General features: G+C 42.6%; 2 protein-coding genes across 18 annotated transcripts in view; one reads left to right on the forward strand and one right to left on the reverse strand.

The window, feature by feature from the left end:
- Positions 1-22,032, reverse strand: part of LOC111871353 (ubiquitin-like-conjugating enzyme ATG10) — a 647,673-nt gene that overhangs the window by 571,303 nt on the left and 54,338 nt on the right. The window lies entirely within an intron of this gene.
- Positions 1-22,032, forward strand: part of LOC111871351 (protein vein) — a 330,532-nt gene that overhangs the window by 277,572 nt on the left and 30,928 nt on the right. For 6 of the 7 annotated variants that reach the window (XR_004513760.1, XR_004513761.1, XR_004513762.1 and 3 more), the window contains exon 4: positions 12,329-12,434. The exons of the other annotated variant lie outside the window; for it this stretch is intronic. Coding sequence is in view for 2 of the 6 variants with exons in the window: in XM_033754221.1 (XP_033610112.1) it covers positions 12,329-12,434 (106 nt within the window). In the remaining 4 variants the exon portion in view is untranslated. The remainder of the gene's footprint in view (positions 1-12,328; positions 12,435-22,032) is intronic. 7 annotated transcript variants of the gene reach the window in all.

Here is a 22,032-nt window from a genome sequence, read left to right on the forward strand (position 1 = left end):
GCGGTCATTGGAATCTTCTTCAAATGACCTAATCCTTCCAGCCGCACTATAGCCCTGAGATCGACTTAGCCTCTAACAGAAATGAGTACCAGGAATTAATTAAATAATTTTCCTGGGGAGTAAAGCGCGGCCGGCGCGTAAGGCTGACAACCTTACCGCCATTTTGAGCCGATTGTCTAGATAGTGTGGGATCCTCAACGTCTCACAACCCTATGGGCCTTCACGGCCTGGTACAGGGATAGCTTTGCTTTACTTGTTTTTTTACTTATTTATTTATGTAATTGATGTATTTATTTATGTTGAAATATAGAATAAGAATGTTCATACTCCGATACTGAGTTCATAAAGTACTGAACATAAGTCTGTCAGTACATATGGAGTAGCATTTCATGGATTCCAATTATAAAAAAATAATTTAATGGTCCTGTCACAGGACATAAAATTGTTGTACTAAACTTGTATTTATTTTTGGACCATCACAATCCCTTTTGTTTTTCATCCAAAAATTCATTAAAATGAACAACAGAAGCATTCAAGGGCTTTCCATCTCTTAGCTAGGTACTTATAAGTAAAACAGTGTGACGAAGGCGCCATAATGAAATCACAGATTGATGGCGTATAACACGCGAAAAATTGGGTCGAGAACACGAGTACATGGCGACAACCATCTCTCTGTCCCCCTTCACGTTTCTCATTATATTCTTATAGGAACTGTGGGCGTAAATCTCACAGTAAATTACAGCATTAGTCAATTTATACGCAACAGGGAAATAAAGAGAGAAAAATAAAGGCATGAAATTTAAAACATTATTCTGCGTGCGGCGTAAATTTTCGCTGATTAACCCTTTATGAATGCGTTGGTCTCTCTTCAATTATGCACAGCGACGGTTGACAAGACCTGTCCTGGTCACTGTACAAATGAATCCGGCCAGGTTCGAGGCTTCTTGCAATTCTTCGTAAATTTTGAAAATGTGGTACAGCTCAGATATTTGGGAACGACGACAACAAATCAAAACATGATTGAGGAGGAAATTAAGAGGAGACTGAATTCGGGTAATGCTTGCTACCATTCAGTTCAGAACCTTTTGTCTTCTCGTCTGCTGTATAAAAACATAAAAATGAGGATATACGAAACTATAATTATGCCTGTGGTTCTGTATGGGTGTGAAACCTGGTCTCTAACTTCAAGGGAGGAACATAGACTCAGGGTGTTTGAGAACAGGGTGCTGAGGAGAATATTTGGACCGAAGAGATGAAGTGACAGGAGGGTGAAGAAAACTGCATAATGAGGAGCTTCAGAACTTGTCCTCTTTCCCCCCCCCCTTGGCATTACAGCCCCAGTGGGGCCTACCTCCATGAACTTCTCCGTTCACTTCGGTTTTTCTAGATCTTAGACATTCGGTAGGACTCCTTGGGCGAGTAATCAGCTCGTCGCAAGGCCTCTACCTGTAGACAAACACAGAAAAACGCACACACACAAACTAAACATCCATGCCCTGAGTGGGATTCGAACCCACGATCCCGGTTTCCAAGCGAGCGAAGACAGTACATGCCTTAGACCGCTCGGCTACCGTGACCGGCACTTGTACTCTTATCCACGTATAATTAGAATGATCTAGTCAAAGAGGATCAGATGGACTGGGCATGTAGCACGAATGGGGAAGAGGAGGAATGCATATAGGGCTTTTGTGGGAAAGCCAGAAGGAAGAAGACCACTGGAAAGATCCAGACGTAGGTGGGCGAACAATATTAAAATGGATCTTAGAGAGATAGGCTGGTATGGTAAGGATTGGATTGATCTGGCCCAGGATAGGTACCAGTAGAGGGCTCTTGTGAACACGGTAATGCTGGGAAGTTGTTGAGTAGCTGCACAACTGGCAGCTTCTCAAGAAGGTCTCGGCTCCATGAGTGAGTGGGTCACTATATAAATTTGGTACTTAGATCGGGCATCTGGTGCATTGACCCGTTCACTGGCCCGAGCTGTGGGTCAAGCAGATATCAATGCATATATAAGGCAGCTCGTAGCATGTCTACAGAATAAAATGCGTGGAGATTCGAAGATAAATGAGACATGTTGAGGAACGTCGTCGCGACGCTGCTCTGTGCGTGTGTGACGAGAGACGCTCCAGGCAGACCGCCGCCATTGTGTGGCCCCTCCCACGTCAGTACAGCCTTCTACAGACTGTATGCAACAGATGACAGATCCTCAATAGTACCATCATCAATATTCAATATCCACCTCGAGGAGTCGCCATATAGACGGGCGTCGCAGTCCACGAGTTCCGAGCCACCATTATCCAGCCCGTCACCCCAAGTCCTCGCAGCAAAACGATGGAATTGTGGTCGCATCCTTTCTTACTCATCCTCTTCATCAGCCTATGTTGCAGGATATTAATTATGTGACCAAAACTACAGAGAAAAAGATATCCCACCTCATTTTCCCTTTTCTGTTCCTTTTCATATAAATATTTTTTTTCTCTCAGTTCTCTTGGAAAGGAGACCAATGCGACAAGGAGTCGACAGGGAGGAGAAATTCTTTCGATCCACTCTTTACTGCCATTCCCCCGTTCTTCTCTCTATCTACGGTTATTATTTTCCCTATTCTATTACTTATGTTTATTCGCTGTTATCCTAACCCTATTCTTTCTCAGTTCCATTTTAGTTTCCATATTACTCTTCTCTCGACCGCCTCTGTGGTCTAGTGGTCAGCGTTCCTGGCTACAGATCCAGAAGTCCAGGTTCGATTCCCGGCGCTACCAGATTTTTTCGGAGAAGTAGTAGTTGGTCAGAAACGGGGTCCACTCAGCCTCGTGATGATAACTGGGGAGCTATTTCAAGGAAATAGCGGCTCCGGTCTAGAAAACCGAAATTAACGGCCGTGGGGATTCGTTGCGCTGACCACGCGACACCCTCTATCCGCAAAAAGTTGTCACTAAAACTTCGCCGACAAGCGGCGGTCGCTCGGTCGGTATAGTTCGCTTGCGGACTAAAATCACGGAGTTTTATTTTTTATTACTCTTCCACCCCACTCTTTATACCCATCATATTTACCTCTTTTTTTCTCTTCCAGCTATTAATTCATCCTTTTTCTTTCTCTGCTCCCAATGTTCATTATTTGTATCGTCTTTCTTTCTTCTCTTTCTATGGCTTTTGGACCGTGCCCGCTTTATTCCCCGTTTCTTAATCGTATACAGTCAGTAGGGCTCCTTGGACGAGGGATCAGCCGGTCGCACAGCCGCTATATATATACGTAGAGCAACACAGACGCAGAATAAACTCATACAGACATCCTTGCCTAGAGTGGGATTCGGACCCAAGATTCCAACTTTCAAGTGGACGAAGACGATTCATGCCTTTGACCGCGCGGCCAATGTGATCGTCATTCTTCTCTTTCTCCTATTATTTCGTCAATTTCCATTGTTCTCCTGTTATTTTTGTTCCTACTACCCCGCTCTTCATGCTCATCGTACTGCTTCTATGCTCCTTCATCCTTATTCTTATTATTCTACTGCTTATGTTCTTTCTTCTGTCCTATTTTTCTTAATATTTCATCTCTTCCTGCTCCAATTTATACTCCTTATTCCCCATGTCCTCATTCTCATCCATCGTTCACCGTACCTAGTTACGTTTGTCTCTGTCTCGTTTTACTCCTGCGCCTATTTCCCCAACCTGCGTTTCATCCTCGTCCTGTTCTGACTACGAGTACATCGCAATCTCCATGTTGCCCTCCACAGATAGATACTGCGTACAAGAAACAAGACCTAGATTTGTGGCTGAGCTGACTGACTTCCATAAGTGGAAAGCAGTGTTCTGCTTCCAGGATGTAGTAAAGATCACACTGCTGCTGCTGTGCAGATTCATATATTTCTGTGTCTTCTAGATACACGATACAAGTTTTTAACTTCAATTTGACAGATTTGGGGAGGTTTGTACTCTCATTTGTCGTGATGGTAGCCACGTGGCGTCACATTCCTGGAAGGAAACATGAATTGCTGGAAGCTAAGTTTGTGGATTATGTCCTCTTAATCTTCAAAATGCCGGTCACGGTAGCCGAGCGGTCTAAGGCATGGACTGTCTTCGCTCGCTCGGAAGCCGTTATCGTGGGTTCGAATCCCACAAAAGGCATGGATGTTTGGTGTGTGTATGCGTTTATTCTGTGTTTGTGTTGTCCTGTGTTTAGGTAGAGACCTTGCGACAAGCTGATCACCCGTCCAAGGGGTCTTACCGTCTGTAAAAAGATCAGTGAAACTGAGAAATCAGCCCTATGCTCCAAAGTTGGAGCGAGAGGAATGAAAGAAAGAACCTTTAAATGGGTTGCGTTAAAGTAACTACGCAAAGTATCTATGCAATTTTCCAGCAACAAAAACGGATGCTACTAGTTAATTACGTCACGTTAGATGCGATACAAATATGTCTGTAATGCTGAGAAGATATTCTGCCGTGTGTTTCTTTAAGTATCCATCTTACAACGGTACAATACCATCCATAATATCTGCAAATCTTAATAAGCTTTATTTTTTGTTTTATAAAGAAAAACATTTTGTATAATAAGCTACATTTTTAAAATATATTAAATTCTAGTTCTTTGTGTAAAGTTCAAGTATGATCAATCAAACCAAAGCAAGATTCACTGAATAGCTATTACTGAGGTCTGGCAATACCAGACTTAACCCAATTCTTTTTCTGTAAGGCGGGCATACAAGACGCGACGTCCCAATTGTGTACTGATTTTAACTTTATACAAAGAAACACAGAACGAATATCTCATTTTACTTTGTCCGATTTACTTGTTTAATACGCGGAAAACTGTAGCGTAGGTATGGGATGGCATGAGAGACGGACTTCTGACTCGAGTTGCCAAGGTAACAAGACGCCCCGTTTTTGTAATTGTATATATTCTCCTAGAAATCCGAAATTAACGGCATTGGGGATTCGTTAAGCTGACCACGCTACACCCTCTATCCGATAAAGATGGCACTAACTTCGCCGTCAAGCGCCGGTCGCTCGGTCGGTATAGTTCGCCTGCGGACTAAAACCAGAGACTTTGTTTTTTTTTTATCTAGTCTCCTGCTACTTCATCTCTAACAGGTACAAACATCGTCTTCAGAACGCTGAGAATCTTCAACCTATGATCTTTCCTTTAAAGTGAGATACCAAGCTGCACATCCACACAGACTTATAAGAGGTACAATTGAAATTTTGTATATTTTACTGTTCAGATATTTCAGTTAGCAGATGAAAGATTACCAGCTGAATGTTAGCAGACATTCCCCCGAATTTAAACTGATCTAACTTCTTCAGAATTAAAGAGACACGTTTCTTTTCGGATTCAGAGTTATCTAAAACGTAATTATTATTACTTTCTCGAGACGGGCTCTGTTACGATCGCAATATTTCCTGTATACTTCGTTACAATGAAGCCAGTCCCGTGAGGAAAACGCAGACTGCGGGCGGTGTTAGAGTAAGCACGTACGGTGTTGTGAGCTAGTTAACAGAGAGAATGCAGGACTGGGGTCGTGGGTCCAATGTAGAAGCTTAACTAAACAGTTATCAAGGCAACCAAGACTGTAGCAAAATAAACCAGAGCCTCTAAGACTCCTTTCCGACTTGGTCCTGCACTCTACTATTCAACACCAGCCATCTCTGAATCATACTGTGGCTCCTAGCACAGTATTTGCGGGCCTTGATGTGACCCCCAGTACAGTTCCTTCAAATTAGTAGTGACCACAACGTTATGAGAAATTACATCAGACTGTTGAAATAAGGGACTTCGTCATTGTGAAGTTATCTTACAGCAGTATAGGAGTGACAAGTGATGCAGTGGGCAAATAGCTAGCATTGACAATGTCTACTTACAGACAAAGGAACAGACAGGAAGATTAAAACAAATCTAGGAATATGTCTCTTGGAATAAAATATCTTTGTAATAACATCAGAAGAAGAACTTTACTGTGGTGGTGGGCATTGCGGCCCAAAATACCAGGGCCGAGAGAGATAATCGTGCAAATCTAATAATTTCCTTTGACTTTCAAATAGTTTTAAATATGTTATGATATGTTCTATTCCATCTTTTCTGATTTATTTAGTTAACATATTCCAGTAACAGAAATAACAGAATTTAAATTTTGGTTCGGCCATATTTCACAAATATAAGGCGTCGCCGTCTAAAATTATATTAAGACGCCCAGATCTTTGTTCTAAAGCTCCAAAGTTGACCACGAGCACTGGAAAGTGCTAGTGAAATGCTCAGTTGAGGTGGCTATTGGAATCTGTGACCTGCGTGCAGATCACACACTCTCTTAAAGACACGAGCACGTACACAATTGTACTTCGGCACAAAAATGTATACACGGGGTCCCCTGTGCGCTCACATCGCGTACAGGCTTCAGTGAACAGTTCCTCTTTCAAGCTATCAAAAAGAACGTATTAGCTTGGTCACGTTCGTCTGTCCGCAAGTAACAGCGACCGAACTACTGGGCACATTTCCACTGAACTTGGTAAAGCAGGATTGACATTCACTGTGGTTTAGATTTTCTCAATTTTAAGGACCACTCTCCTTAAGGGCCTAAATACATTTGGGGAGTATCTCGCTAAGTACCCCAACAGGAAGAAAATTGTCATTAATAGAAGTTGGATGGAACCATAAAATACACATGCTGTATAATTTGAAGTACGTAGGTAAGTTACAAATGAATATAGAACTTAAACAAATAAGAGTACTAATTTGAAAAATGCTTTTATTTCTCAACATAATCTCCCTGTACATTGAGGCACTTCTCCCATTGTTTCACAAGCCCCTGAGAACCAGCAGCATAAAGTTCTTTGGGCTGCTGTCGGAACCAGGCGGGGACTTCCCTTTCTACAGTTCATCATCGGGAAAATGTTCAGCCGAAAGATGATGTTTAAGAGGGCCGAACAAATGGAAGTCACTTGGAGCAAGATCGGGGCTATAGCGACCAGGACTCCTCACCAAAGGCGTGTTGCTCTTACATGACAACGCGCGTCCCCGTACTGCCAACAAGACAAATGAGACGCTGCGAAATTTCAAGTTGGAAGTCCTCGAGCATCCTCTGTATAGCCCCGAACTTGCTCCAAGCGACTTCCATTTATTCGGCCCTCTTAAACATCATCTTTCGGCTGAACATTTTTCTGATGATGAAGCTGAAGAAAGGGAAGTCACCGCCTGTTTCCGACAGCAGCTCAAAGAATTTTATGCTGCTGGTATGCTGTATTTTGGTGGCGAAATTATGTGTGGATGGGAAAGCATTACTGAACGGATCCTACGGGAACAGATTTTGAAAAAGGAAACTTAATCTGAACTAGCTTAATACAGAGCACAACTGCGAGACACTGTGAACACGGCACGAACTGTCGGGTTCCTTAATAGGAGGGAATTAATTCATCATTTATACTGCAGCACACAGCTCGCGAAGCAAAAAGAAATGAAATCTCGTTGGAACAAAGTCACATGATCGCGTGCTGCTTATCTGAACTTCAAAACCATAATGCTGTACGAGTATTCAAGATATGGGCTCGCGGGTTACGTACCGACAAGTCAGAATGATGAAACTAATCCAAGGAATTTCTTCAGACTCGAGTATGTCCGTAATAAAGACGCAAATCACTTGGTTTCAACGTCTGTATTTATGATCACAGAAAAAACATAGCTATGTTTCGTCATGTTATGAAACTATACGTATAGTTTTAAGACATAATATATGGCAACATTAGAAGCCGAGTAACTATAGGCGTGAAATACAGACACACTGATCGCTGATTAGTTGTGTAGTTGACATTCAGTCTCGGTTTTGGGGGAGGAAGGGCAACTCATATGATATGTACTTAATACCTTTTTTATTTATAATTCAAATCATTTTAAAAATCATTATTAATGTACAGCTTTCATTAAAAGGACATTTACTTTCGCCGGAAAAATTCTCTGGTCTGCAGAATTCACTGTGAAACGTAATGTGAGGTTACGATTTTATGTCGTCAATTAGGTATTATATATGTTCTTTTGAATGTTAGCAAGTAGTTACGAGCAGGCTCAGAAGGTGACACCAGGGAAGGTATACTCAGTCAATATTACAGTGCCCATAGTTACCAAAAAGAAAAGCGGCCTCCTTAGTCTAGAGGTAACGTTCCCACCTCATGACTCGTGGTATGCGGGTTCAAACCCGGCGGAGGTCGTGGAATTTTTAAGGGCGGAAAATTCAGGGAACAAGTCCTCCGGGAGGGAATTTAAGCCGTGGGTCCCGTGTCGTAGCTTTACGGCACGTAAAAGAACCTCATATCTCCAAAGGAGGTCACTGAGCTAAATTGAAGGACATTTCCCGCCCAACAGTAGTCTCTAACGCCTCTGACAGATGGCGGAAGCATTATAGATACCGCCAAGCCAGTAGAGACCGAACTCGCTGGCTCGGTCGGGACTGATGGCACGCACCAATATCGGTAGGTTATAGAGACTGGTAGAATATCATAGAGGGGAGAACAACGGACCAATACTGGTCTTAGTGCATGGAGAAACCCACCCTCCCCAATAACTAACTAACTAACTAACTACCAAAAAGAAATATTTCTAGATAGCAGTACTGCTTAATGTATATGCTTATTGTAGCTGTAGTTGTATTTTTGTTGTTTTTAAACATTTTCCGTTGGACTCATAACGGGCNAGGAGTTGTATTTTTAGAACACCGCTAAGTTATAAAGGTTGAGTATTTTTGTTGTTTTTAAACATTTTCCGTTGGACTCATAACGGGCTCAGTACTGATAGACTGTTAGACATTGCTTTTTATTCATACAATTTTGCTTCGACGTGCATAAGAGACATGCGTTTTAGAAGGAATTTATATCAAACAGATTTATGTTCAGCCGTCAGCAGTATACGTACAGAATACTTTAGTGGATTACTGGATAAGAAGAGGAGCTGGGATAGCTCAATTTGTATAGAAACAAGCTGTGGGCAGGACGACCTGGGTTTGATTCCCAGCAGGGGCAAGAGCCTTTTCTCTACTTCACAGCGTTCATACCGGCTCTGGGGCCTATCAAATGGGTACCGGTTGCTCCTTCCCGAGGCAAAGCGCTTGGGGCGTGAAGCTGACCACTCAATTCCATCTAGCGCCGAGGTGAAGAATTGTGGATCTATACCTCGACTCCCCCATACGTCTTCATGACGTGGTGCTTAATTAAGCATAAGGACAACTTGTTTTTTTTTCTTTTACTGGACAAGAAGACGAAGGAAAATAAAAAACAGATATTTTCTAATACGCAGCAATGCGTGGATAATACTCGTGAATTTGCGACATAAGTATGCGAAAATATTGAATTTGTATCGTGAAATATTAAACTTCTAGGGAGGTACATTAAGTTAACAGAAACCTGTCTGAAACCAAGAAAATACTCATATTCGTTGGAATTCCGTTTTAAGTAGCTTTTGCTATGTACTCCAGGAGCCGGGATAGCTCAGACGGTATAGCGACTAGCAACGGGATGAACGATCGAAGGGTCGGAGTTCGAGTCCCGATAGGATCAAGAATTTTCTCTTCTCCACGTTGTCCAGACCGGCTCTGGGGTCCACTCAACCTCCTATCCAATGGGTACAGGGGGCTCTTTCCCCGGGAGTAAAGCGGCCGGGGCGTGAAGCTGACCACTCGTCTCCAGCTAGTGTCGAAGGCCAAGAAAATGCGAATCCATAAATCCACCCCCCATACGCCTTCATGGCGTATTGCTTAATTAGATAAGCACAGGGACAACTTTACCTTTGCCTTATCTCACTCTAGGTAGTCTGTCCATTATTCACCTCCAGAAGATTTGGATTTGGAGAAATGTCAGTATCACAAAGTTATCCCTAACATCCAAAGAGTTCAGCAGGAAAGCACGCGTAACACCGCGATGTGCGGTCATGTAGGGGGATGGTGTGTGGTGTGCGGGAGAACGATTGAAACTGCGCGGTGTCCAAAATAAACCAAGCAAGCAAACAGGCAGGCAGTCTGACATCGGTGCCAACTTAGGCCAGTTTTTATATTCAATATAGACAGTCAGTGGAGAAAGTTAATAAACACGTGGAGTATCTAGTGTTATTCCCAGTGACATAAAATAAAATGAAATAAGATACACACATTAATAAGATTATCAGCCTAACTCTGCGGTGCCTAATGTTTTGATTTAAAAATCCACTATATGTTTCGACCTCCAGGTACATACATAAACGCTTATATAAAAAGCACGACGATTATTTTGAACATTAACGATTGCCGTGAATTTCTTAAAAAGGTTGCGGAAACTGGGTCTGTTTTCGTAGCATGCATAAAAGAAAATAAATACTCGGTATTCCATGAGAAGGAGCTATTCTCTGTCCTTGTTTAAGCGGATAATGTACTTCGCTGATACCAAAATTCAACAGCGGGAGATAAGAAAAAATTTCAGTAAAAATTATGAACGGCCGGTCACGGTAGCCGAGCGGTCTAAGGCATGTACTGTCTCTGCTCGCTTGGAAACCGGGATCGTGGGTTCGAATCCCACTCAGAGCATGGATGTTTAGTTTGTGTGTGTGCGTTTTTCTGTGTTTGTGTACAGGTAGAGGCCTTGCGACGAGCTGATCACCCGCCCAAGGAATCCTACCGAATGTGTAAGATCTAGAAAAACCGAAGTGAACGGAGAAGTTCATGGAGGTAGGCCTAGGCCCACTGGGGCTGTAGTGCCAAGGAAAAAAAATGAACTATAAGAAAAGAAATTCTGAACTCACCTATAGGAAGAATAAAAATCCACCATACGGTTACTATAAAACGCCTTAAAGACAGCGGTAGCAGACAGTTATCTGTTAACGTCAAACATTGTCATCGGTAGATAAGAGAAAGTGTCATGTGGTCAGCACAACGAATCCCCACGGCCGTTAATTTCGGTTTTCTAGACCGGATCCGCCATTTCCTCGAAGTAGCTCCTCAATTATCCTCAGGAGGCTGAGTGGACCCCGTTCCAGACTCACTACAGGGATAGACAACTGGCAAAATTATCTCCTATAAGAGGCAAAAAAAATATCTACTATAAGAGGCAAGAAAACAGATCAACGTGATACAAAAAAGAGGAAATTGCACCAGACGACCACCAAAAATATAGAAAACAGGCTAAACCGAACTGTCCTCTAACTTACCGACTTAATGGTAAGCGGTACACAAAGGAAGAAAATTCCACTCGTGTTGGTTCATCAGACTGGTCACACTAGACGTTTAGACTTCTATTTTTAAGTAGGTTTACTTTACTGGATTGCCGATCACAGTGGCCGCATGGTCTAAGACATGACATACTTTCGCTCGCTCGAACACTGGGATTGTGGGTTCGAATCCCACTTAAGGTATGGATATCTGCGTTTATTCTGTGTCTGTGTTAGGTAGCGGCCTTGAGACGGGTTGGCCCCCCATCCAAGGAGTCCTACCGACTGTCTTAGATTAAGAATCTGAAGTGAAACGAGCATTTCAAGGATGTCCTATGCTCCAAGTTGGAGCAACAGGAATAGAAGAAGACTTTATTTGATTCCATTTGTAAAACCCCGGCCTTATACCAGTTTATACGGCGACCTTCATCATACTGGTACTGGGTCTGTTGTTTGGTCGTTACAGTGTGTGGACATGTGCGATATTTGCGATGTTTCGAAGGTACATGCTGCCTCCATCTTCGGGGTAAACCGTGAAGATCGAGATAGCATAGATATCAGAAACTTTGGCAACATCACCTACATCCATACGGTGTAACAACCCAAGAATTGAATCAACATTAATAATAAATCACCTAACCACTACTCCTACAATCAATAAGCATGGTACACTAGTATTTTTGCGACCCACTCTAAGCCAGCCTATCCGTCTCACCAATGTTACTCCTGCCATATTCACCAGGTGATGTTATAGATAAAACATCTTGTATCCTGAATATCTAGTTTTTACAGAAATACTAAAATGAGTAAACCTGGTTTTGAAAATAGTCCCACTGTTGTATTTATTCCCAATGAGCCTGAATTTCTGAGATATGCCCTTAACACAGCGAGTGACCACAGTGGCAGCAAGTGCTCAATGTATATGAGACCGATCTGTTTGTCCTGTTTCGCTGAAGGAATTGATTTAACGTAACCAATGATTGATAAATCAGTCTAATGTTTTCAGCCTCGTTGTAGAAAGTCGTGTTCTGCTCGGCATCAAGTTTCCAAAACGTCGTTCTACGCTTTAAAAATGAACGCAAGACGAAGGACAATGTCCAAATCAAGTCAGAGATATTATTACAGCCATTGTCAGAAAGCTTTAGACATAACTTATGTGAATTGTTTGTGTGTTTACAGCTACAACGCTGTGGCCACTGTATGGCGTGCCGTGTCCAGTAGAAACATACTGCCTGAATGGAGGCACGTGCTTTTATTACGAGACCGTGGGAGAGCTAGTCTGTCAGTAAGTATTCCACACCGAGGTTTAATGCTGAATTTATGGCTAATAAGTTTCTGGGAAACCGTTGCCGAGTTGCTACATACCAAGAAATGTTCCACTGGGGATGTCAGTCGGTATATTTGAGCATAATTAAAACATAGGCAGGAAATTTTCAAATTGATATACTACCGTGTGTATATCGAGATGGGAAATTTAATTTCCCTTGGATTACTATATGTATTCAGTCAAAATTATGTCTGTTACTATACAAATCATACCTTAAAGACGTGTCGAGAAAACGTGAGTGGTTCATTGTCGACTTAGAGGTTTTTACAGCGGTGACTATGAAGACTTTTGGGATGTCATTCAGCTACCCATAAGACAGTCTTCTTCGCGAATGATCTACTGACTACACAATGGGGAATCATGTGGTGCTGTCTGAACAAGCTCCAGGGTAGTTCTAGAAACACTGGCGAAAGGGAAAGCCCAAGTCTATGGCTCTATAGTCCTTTGTTGGACCTTGGCCGCTTTTCAGTTTCTTAATCTCTACACAATTGGTAGGATTCCTTGGACGAGGGATCAGCCCTCGCAAGGCCGCTACCTACATATAGAACAACACAAACACAGAATAAACGCAAACAGACATCCATGCCTTGAGTGGGATTCAAACACACGATCCCAGCGTTCGAGCAACCGAAGATCGTTCATGCCTTAGATCGTGTGGCCACTATGATCGGCGAAAATCAAGATTACCCAGTTTGAAATGAAACACAAGACTGTCCAGTCCATACCTTGAGGCCTGAATTGAGTATAAGGCTTTGACAACATACCCAACATAACGTTAATTCAGTGCACTTACTTTCATACGTCCGTATTTATGTTTGTGCATACAGGTCGGACTGCTTTATAACAGATTTAATATATTTCGATACATCGTTTCGATATCGACAATAACACCGCAAACAACGATATGTAAACATGAGCTGTCACCCGCCTGGCAGAGAGTCAAGAGGCTGCCCCGTTCGACCACAGATCTCTGCATGCAGAGAGAGACAGTCCTTCCAGAGTTCTGTTACACAGATGCTCAGGTCTCCTATGGAAGTCTGGTCGACATGGTCGCTTCATGCCGTACCGCAGTTCACAGTTCATGCCAATTTGTCATAATTATTTGGAAAATTTTCTGGCCACGATATTCAGGTCCTTCCAGTGGAAACAATTCCGATATCTGAATTTGTCTAGAGATTTTTAATGTTTACAAAATAATAATAATACAAATGTAGCATTTTCAAAGGCCAGAGGTCCTACTCGAAGGATGAAATTACAACAATAATGTAAGGCTATGAGACTTAGAGTTCTAACGGCGGTTTGATAGGTATAGTAGCCATCGCCGGTTTTGGCTGCTAACCTTTATAGGGCAGTCCAGCATGCTGACCACGGAAGGAAGGAAGGAAGGAAAAAAATAAGTTTGCCACATGTTTCGGTCAGTCAGTACAGTCCTGTGTCAATGAATCAGTGTGGATGCCTAACATGAACATTGCTGCCTTGCGACTTGGCTGCGTTCACAAGATGCAACCTCTTCGTTTCAAGTTAGGTTGCAAAACATTACACAGCCGGAGGCAAGAACAGCAACAAGCGTTCGCAATTAGATAAATTAGATAAAAGAGTGCAGAAAAGGGTGGCAGAAGTTACCGGAGTGTCTGAAAGGACAAAATTATTCTGAAAGTGCTAGGGGAGCACGCTGAAGAAGATATTTTATTTGGAACACATGACACGAGACACGTGCCTAAGCGATTAACTGAAACAAACAACTTTGATAAATGTGTTGCTAGGCGCACCATCCACAATTTCTATGCACAAGATGGAACGGTTCCAGTCACTGTTACATAAAGGTAAATAAGGTAAAGTTGTCCTTGTGCACGCCATGAAGGCGTATGGGGGAGAGGAGGATGTATAGATCTATGTTTTCTTGACCTCGGCACTAGTTGGAGGTGAATGGTCAGCTTCATGCCCCCGGTACCTATTAGATAGGAGACTGGGTGGACCTCAGAGGCAGTCTGGACAACGTTGAGAACAAAAAATGTTTGACCCTACCGGGACTTGAACTCCAGCCCCTCGGTCGTCCAGCCCGTAGCCAGTCACTATACCAACTGCGCTACATTATTTATACAAAAAATCTAGGAGGAGAGCACTGATTTTAATGGAAGCTGTTCAAGCCTCAGAAGAATTGTTAAGGACCTTGGATGTAGGTGGAAGAAGACGAGGAGAGACAACATACAAATAAAAGCGGATGCACGCCCAATTATGTTCGAAGACATTCATGGAGGCCATACCAGACTGAAGAATTTGGCGGACCGTAGTGATTCCAGTCGTTCATACTGGAGGAAGAGTAGACTTTATTTCTAACGCACTTCTCTATATGTATAAATCTAGGCAGAAAACCGGAGATCATCACAATGAAATGGGCAGTAAAAATTATATCCCCTAATTGGAGACAATGCTAATACCAAATTACCGTCAAACTGCGTTCTAGTCACCGAAAACGCCTCGTATCGCTACATTCAGACCGACAAACCGCCAACATCGAACTGAAAGGACGACGAAATGGAAGCCTGGCTACTGGTGGGAGACAGAGAGAAAATAAACACATCAGATTTTCTGATAACATGGTGAAAGCTCAACTGTATGCTTTAATGGAATTAAATAAGTGAAATTATCAGATTTCAGCAGAAAAAGGACCTACTGTGTTGACATTTCCTCTCCTCCGTCCCGATTGATACACCGCCGAGTGTCCTGGTCAGCGGATGTTCGCTGCAAACACGAACGCAACGTTGACAAAGAGAACGCTGAGCAAACTGTGTCGCCAGAGAAGAAACAGGGCAAGACGCATGGAAGAACACACGTCAGCATGTGGGAGAAGAGATTAGAACGTCTTTATTACGAGCAAGAAGGTATAAGAGGAGCCGCTGTTGAATGAATCATGATTGAAGATAATAAAATGGACAGCAGCAATAACAGTCAAGCGTCAAGTGCCATATGTCAGAAAGCGAAAGTCTGTCAGGGCTGGAAGAACTGCAAAAGGACTAAAAGACATTTCTGAAGAAGATTAACTAATATTCTGCGCAGTGTTAATTTTCTAGTGACATGTAGTGTAGTTAAATCAACTTTCCCTCTGTTATATATCATGATGATGTTCAATTTTATTTGGAGTGTACTGTACGAGGCCTGCTACCATCCATTCCAGCAAACTTCTAGTTAATTACTCGCTCCGAGGTTCCTCTTCACAGAGATCAGAGGCCGAAAACGACGACACCATCTTATACCTGTGTAACATACATCACAAGGCCGCGCCATAGCTCAAGTGGTTAGTCGCTGGTCAAGTGGGATTTGTGGTGGACAAACTGGAGCTGGGGCAGGTTTTCTCCGAGTACTTCGGTTTCCCCTGCCAATCTTCATTTCACCAATTGCTTCACAATCACACTCACCTATCATTTGGGGCTGGTACAATAAGCCAGAAGTGGCCGCAGTACAAGGGACTTAGTCCCACCCCACTAGCAATAAAGAAAAATACATCACGGTACTACATCTCAGAAGATACCGATCTAAATAATGTAAGATTATTAAACAGAGTTCCAGCAGAGTATATTCAGAGTTCTTTACAATGACACGTGATCTGAAGTCACTATCGATCAGCGAAAGTAAAAGTAAACGAGTACACTTAAAAAATGCCTGCTATTTTGGAACATTTCGTAAAGACATGTCAGCGTTCATTCAACAAAACCACAGACACAAGGGGGTTGTCTGAATTCTATACGTGCAAATCTGAACCAAAATTGGAACAAAAATCGGATGTTTTCGGCGTATGTAAACTTGTGCATGGGAACAGGGCTTTATGGGCAAAATGTGTTCTTAGTTCCTGCCCCTCCCTTATAAAAGCTTTAATTCAACAGATCGGTTTACACAGCGTATCCATACCTGTTCTGAAAACAACTTAGATTTCTACTATATTGTGATGCACATAACCATTGCTAGGCAACGGCTTCGTAAACAATCCCGAAGTTACGCTCTCAACAATAGAAGAAGCTATGTGTATTCCGATAAGGCAAGCAATTAAAAGAATAGCTCAGCAGCTGCAATATTTAGAAGTGTTCATGAAATAATGAAACGATTTTACACACAAAACGGACTAAAACCTTTTGTTGGGCCGATGAGCATCATTTACATATTTCGTAAATGTTCATGAAGTTATATGCCATGATCCTGCAATTTAAACTGCGATAAAAGTTAGAACATACTGATTACGAAAATGTATTTATGAAGAACCAACCATATACTACATAGTATGTTAAAAGAGATTTGAAACGTGAAACGTTTTCGTCTTATCACCGGAATACTTTTTGGAATTCTAACTTCGTGCGAATAATACGCAGTGGGTCACAAATCCTACAAGGCCTTATCTAGCGTTCACATCCGCTACAACTAGCTCCCAGAAGGTACACAGCTACAACTAGCGCCTCATTTCATACTTAGCTTAACTACCAACTCAGAATGTGATTAGCTTCAACTAGCATCTAGCATTGTACGTACACATAGCGTTAACCAGCCCCCAGAACGCATACAACCACAACTAGTGCCTCCTATCGTACTCAGCCGTAACTATAATACCAACCCAGAATGTACATAGCTTGAACTAGCTCTCAGAATGTCCATCCCCTCAACCAGCGACGTTGACCGAACGTTTAATTTAATCTTTATTTTAGTCGTGGTGAGGGCTGTCCTAAATGATGTGGTGATGTTAGGGGGGTAGAATGGTGTCAGTGATGAACACTGTTTATTCGCTTATTTTACTGCTCCAGACCAAAGGCTAAAAGTCATGTAGCATCGTATAAGATTTTAGGTGGAACTGAGTAGGTTCCAGTGACAGGATTGGGAGAATACTGTCCGACATTCACCAGACAGCGATGAAAAACGCGAAGAACCTATATGTTTTGGGCGAGATTCAAACACTTCACTGAGGAGCTGCAGGCCGAAAGCGCCTCTCTTTAGGGGCCATACTCATCAAAGCCGACAAGGAAAAGTTTTCAGTGCACCAAACAAAATTAATGACGCGACGAAATGAAAAAGGCAGATTATCTCGTACCACGTAAAAAGAACGACATGAATATCATGTTGCTCCTCACAGGAGGTGCGACGTCATAAAAAATAACGTGCAGCAGTCAATTTAATACTGCTGTATCAACCGTAGGTGCTGTATAGCAATGATTGAAATAGGCTGATTTGAATGGTCAAAATGGAGGAATCACATTCCTTCGAAATGTCGGTAAAGGCCTAACAGACTATGCGGCATCACCTCTAAATATCAGTGATCTTCGTTGATTGAGGACGTTTAAGAACAGGATGCTGTGAATATATGCAGCAAGAAGATGATTATATTACTTCATGAGGATCCTCATACTTTTTTTCTCTCTCCTCTCGCTCCTACTTTGGAGCAAAGGGCTGATTTCTCAGTTTCCTGATCATTTTACAGACGGTAGGACTCCTTGGACGAGTGATCAGCTCGTTGCAGTGTCTCTACCTAAACACAGGACAACACAAACATAGAATAAACGCATATACAAACCAAACATCCATGCCTTGTGGGGGATTCGAACCCACGATCACGGCTTCCGAGCGAGCGAAGACAGTTCATGCCTTAGACCGCTCGGATACTGCGACCGGCATACACTTTTTTAATTTTCCCCAAATATTACAGAGTGATGAAATCAGTGGGATATGTAGCACATATGGAGACTAGAAATGCATACACATTAAAATAAAAAACTCCGTGACCTGTAGTCCGCAAGCAAACTATACCGGCCGAGCGACCGCCGCTTGTCGGCGAAGTTAGTGCCAACTTTTGCGGATAGAGGATGTCGCGTGGTCAGCGCAATGAATCCCTACGGCCATTAATCTCGGTTTTCTTGACGGCATTATTACACATAAAACCTGCAGGAAAGAGACAAAATTATACTCTGCTGAACGTAATGAACGCAGACAAAACTACAAACGTGTTTGCGTGAATCAACTTAAAGGGTAAGCTTAAGGGTTTGGTGACATATTTTAATGTTCTGAAAATGAAATAGCGCGTCATTGATACTCGTACTTCAAGGGAAAAATATGTTCGAAAAACGGGTTTATACACTTTGAAACGTTGCGCTGAATGATGGGAAATCCAACAGAGAATAAAAAAATCTGGCCATCGCACGTTTGTGACTGTGATTCCCAGAATAAAAACAGAAACACATGCGCCACGGCGTGTTGTCAGACTAGCTAAACAAACTTGGTTTTAAATCTTAAACAAATTCGACTCCTTCAGTAGAATTTAGACTCTAATGCCAACAGTTTCTCCAATGCTTTCTCTTCTTTCCACAAAATCTTTAGTATATCTGCGAAATGCATTTGTGGATACAGAAATAGCTTTCTATTATACAATGTTGAAACCTCTAACACTAAATCATAAAATACTTAAGAATACAACGCTGTCCTCAAAGAATTGCTTACACGGAAATGTCACGATTTCGTCATTTAATTTTAAGTATGTTACCAGCGGTTAATTAATGACGATTTAATAATCAACTATGAACACAAGATGAGAAATACACATACTGTTTTAATCTGAGAGCCTGAGGGAAAAATACTTCTTGGGAGATCGAAGCGTAGGTGGTATGTTAATATTAAAATATATCGTAAAGAACTATATCATAAGGGTGTGCACTGGCTTCGTATGGCTCAGAATAGGCCAAATTTTAGGCTAATATATACACAGTTATGACCTTTGGATTCCATGAAAGGGGAAGTACTACTTGACCAGTCAGGCACCTAAGGAATCTGCCTTATGGCGTTAGTTTATGCAGACGTGCAGAATCTGGGCCACAAAAAAAGAAGTTCCCAGCACGGTGATCCCGCCACAATACTTGCTTCAACATTTGGATATTTCAAGTATCGTTAACGCTCGTTAACTAATTAATTTAAATAAAATTTTAGGTTCTCACACCGGTGGTTGTGCAGAGTTCTGTCTTCTGGAATATACGCCTTGCAGCCCGTTGAGGGTCAACCGACGTTTCGGAGGAACATGCCATCCATCTTAAGGGTCGATGAATAAGCAAGCAGAACTTACTTGCTGCCTGCTTCATGTTAGTTTCTTGCTCGGCTTATTTTTCGACCCTGAAGATGAAGGCGATATAATCCTCCGAAACGTCGTTTGACTTTCAACGGACTACATGGTGTTATAGCCCAGAAGACTGAATTTTATAATTAAAGTCAGTATTTTTTATCGAACTATGGTTCCGGTGGCTGGTCGCTAGTTTGTCATGGCAGAAACTGAAGAGTAAGCCAGGCTCCGGTGTCCCCACCTCTTTAACACGAGGGCGACAGGTGGCATAAGGCCTACAGCAGTATCGTCAAAAATGTGCCCGCCAGAATTTTAACACGCTTATGACTATTTCTTAATTCCTCGCTGAAAATCCCAAAGCATGTGGTAAGTTTTGCTCTGTCAACCGAAACTCGGTCCAGTGTGTAGCTCTCAATGTTTAGGCTGTCTCCCCACATTATCGAGCCGAGCTTCGAGCCGAGCCCAGTCGCGAGCATTAAATACGTCCATAGTTGGCGAACATAACTGCGAGCCGCATGGGGAGTTATGTGCTCGCGACTGGGCTCGGCTCGAACCTCGGCTCGCTAATGTGGACACAGCCTTAGATTGCGTTTGGGTGTCATATTCAGAGGCTCCAATGCAAGTAATAATATTAACGATAATAACAAGTATTTTCCAAATCGACGATTTGTATATTACTCGTTAAGTATTTTTTTGTGAGATGGAGTGTGCCACAACATTTCTGAAAATGCATTCATGTGAGAACACACAGTTTAAAGCTATTCGTATTCTGATAATAGGAGTTCCTTGCCAACTGCAAGGGTTACTTTCTTGGATTCACCGTGGTTAGCAAGACCAAAGTCTTATAGGAAACCGGACGTTTGTGCAAAATGGCCGCTGTTAACTGTCGTCAAAACTTGACTTGTCTGTTTATTGACTAAAGAGCTACGTAACATACTAACTAATACAATGAAATCGCAAGTTCTGTTGACTATTTACCCTTAAGACATCTGATTACTGATAGCTGAAGTATAAGAAGTTTGCCAAGGCGACGCTAATGGTTGTGCTTGCTCTGTTCTTATCTTCTTACGGTTCACCGATATCCTGTCGGTGAAAGGAAATGAATTATGCAATGGCATCTTAGCTGGTGGAGAGCTGAAGTTAGTGATGGATGTTGCGGGAGCATCGTTGGAGATTTTTCTCGAAAAAAGAAGAAGTCTAGGATTGATGATGGTTGCCTCATTTTTGATCGATCCCTCTGCACTTCACGTCAGGGGCGCATTAATTCCCTGGAGTTAGGTTAGGGCTCCATAAAGAGATGGATTTGCGTAATGTGATTGGCAAGACTGCAAGTAATCGGTATATTCCTCCTAAGGTCGTCGAAAGACATTACGTTTTCTTTTTCCAATACAGACTCTTCCCCATTATCACTGTCGCTGGACTTCATCATCATCTCAAGGTACTCTGAGGTCCGAAGAAACACAGCAATATCAATAGGGTTCATATGGGTTATCCCCTTCCCTTCAAAATTTGGGGTAGCATCCGCAACGTACTGCACCTCACCAACAACAGAAGGTGAGCCAGGCAAATGTCATCATCATCGCCTGCAAGGGGTTTGCTTGTTAGCACTTTCCATCCTCAAACAAGAAGCATCTTTGAGGATTACGAGCAACTCTTTTCTTGCTTGAGCAGGTTACCAGCTGATTGAACCCCGCCCCCCTCCCTATCTTGGAGGACCATTGATTTTATTCAGGGTTTCCTTCACTTAGGTAACCTACTATTGCTAAGGAGTCATACCTACCCGCCACGTAACCTGGGAAGGGAACCTTACCAGGTGCTACCCAGAGCCAATGCGACCTGAAGCTCGCATAAAACAAGATCGCCACTTCCTGTAGCTGAACTACTAATTATCATCTCATCCTTCCACATTCCTGGTTCCGATCCCTAACCCCGTCAACAATAGGTCTAAAACAAATCAAATCGTGTCCCTGCAGAATTATAGATTCATTAGGTATAAATATCGTGGCGTGTAGAGAGCCGTTACTATGTTACAACATAGTAAACAACTTATCAGCGTAACAGTGATTGTACACGCAACAGAGGAACACGTCCGCGGTGACGTCACGCAACAATAGGAGAACTTCAGGAAGCAGTGTTGTCACGCGGTCCGGCACCAGGTGGATAGTGCCGCTGCAGTGGAACACGTGATACCGCGTCACCCACTTCAACAGAAGAACGATGTTTTCTGTTGGCTCCGCTCTGAGGTTATATCACTCAACAGACCGAGTTCAGTTAGTGTTAGTGTACAGGAGTCGAGTAGAAGTGAGCTGAGTTGAGAGTCGACAGTTGTGGGACAGTCGCCAGCCGATAAGAACATGAGCACGGAAGCAGAAGACCTTGTTAAAGCCGTTATAAGACAATAGGCGAATACAAAGCAGACTGGGAAGACTTAAGTGTGCTGTAGTGAACTGCAGAGTGTGAATTAGCGATAGCGCT

Source organism: Cryptotermes secundus, unplaced genomic scaffold (assembly GCF_002891405.2).
Source record: "Cryptotermes secundus unplaced genomic scaffold, Csec_1.0 scaffold122, whole genome shotgun sequence".
NCBI lineage: Eukaryota > Metazoa > Arthropoda > Insecta > Blattodea > Kalotermitidae > Cryptotermes > Cryptotermes secundus.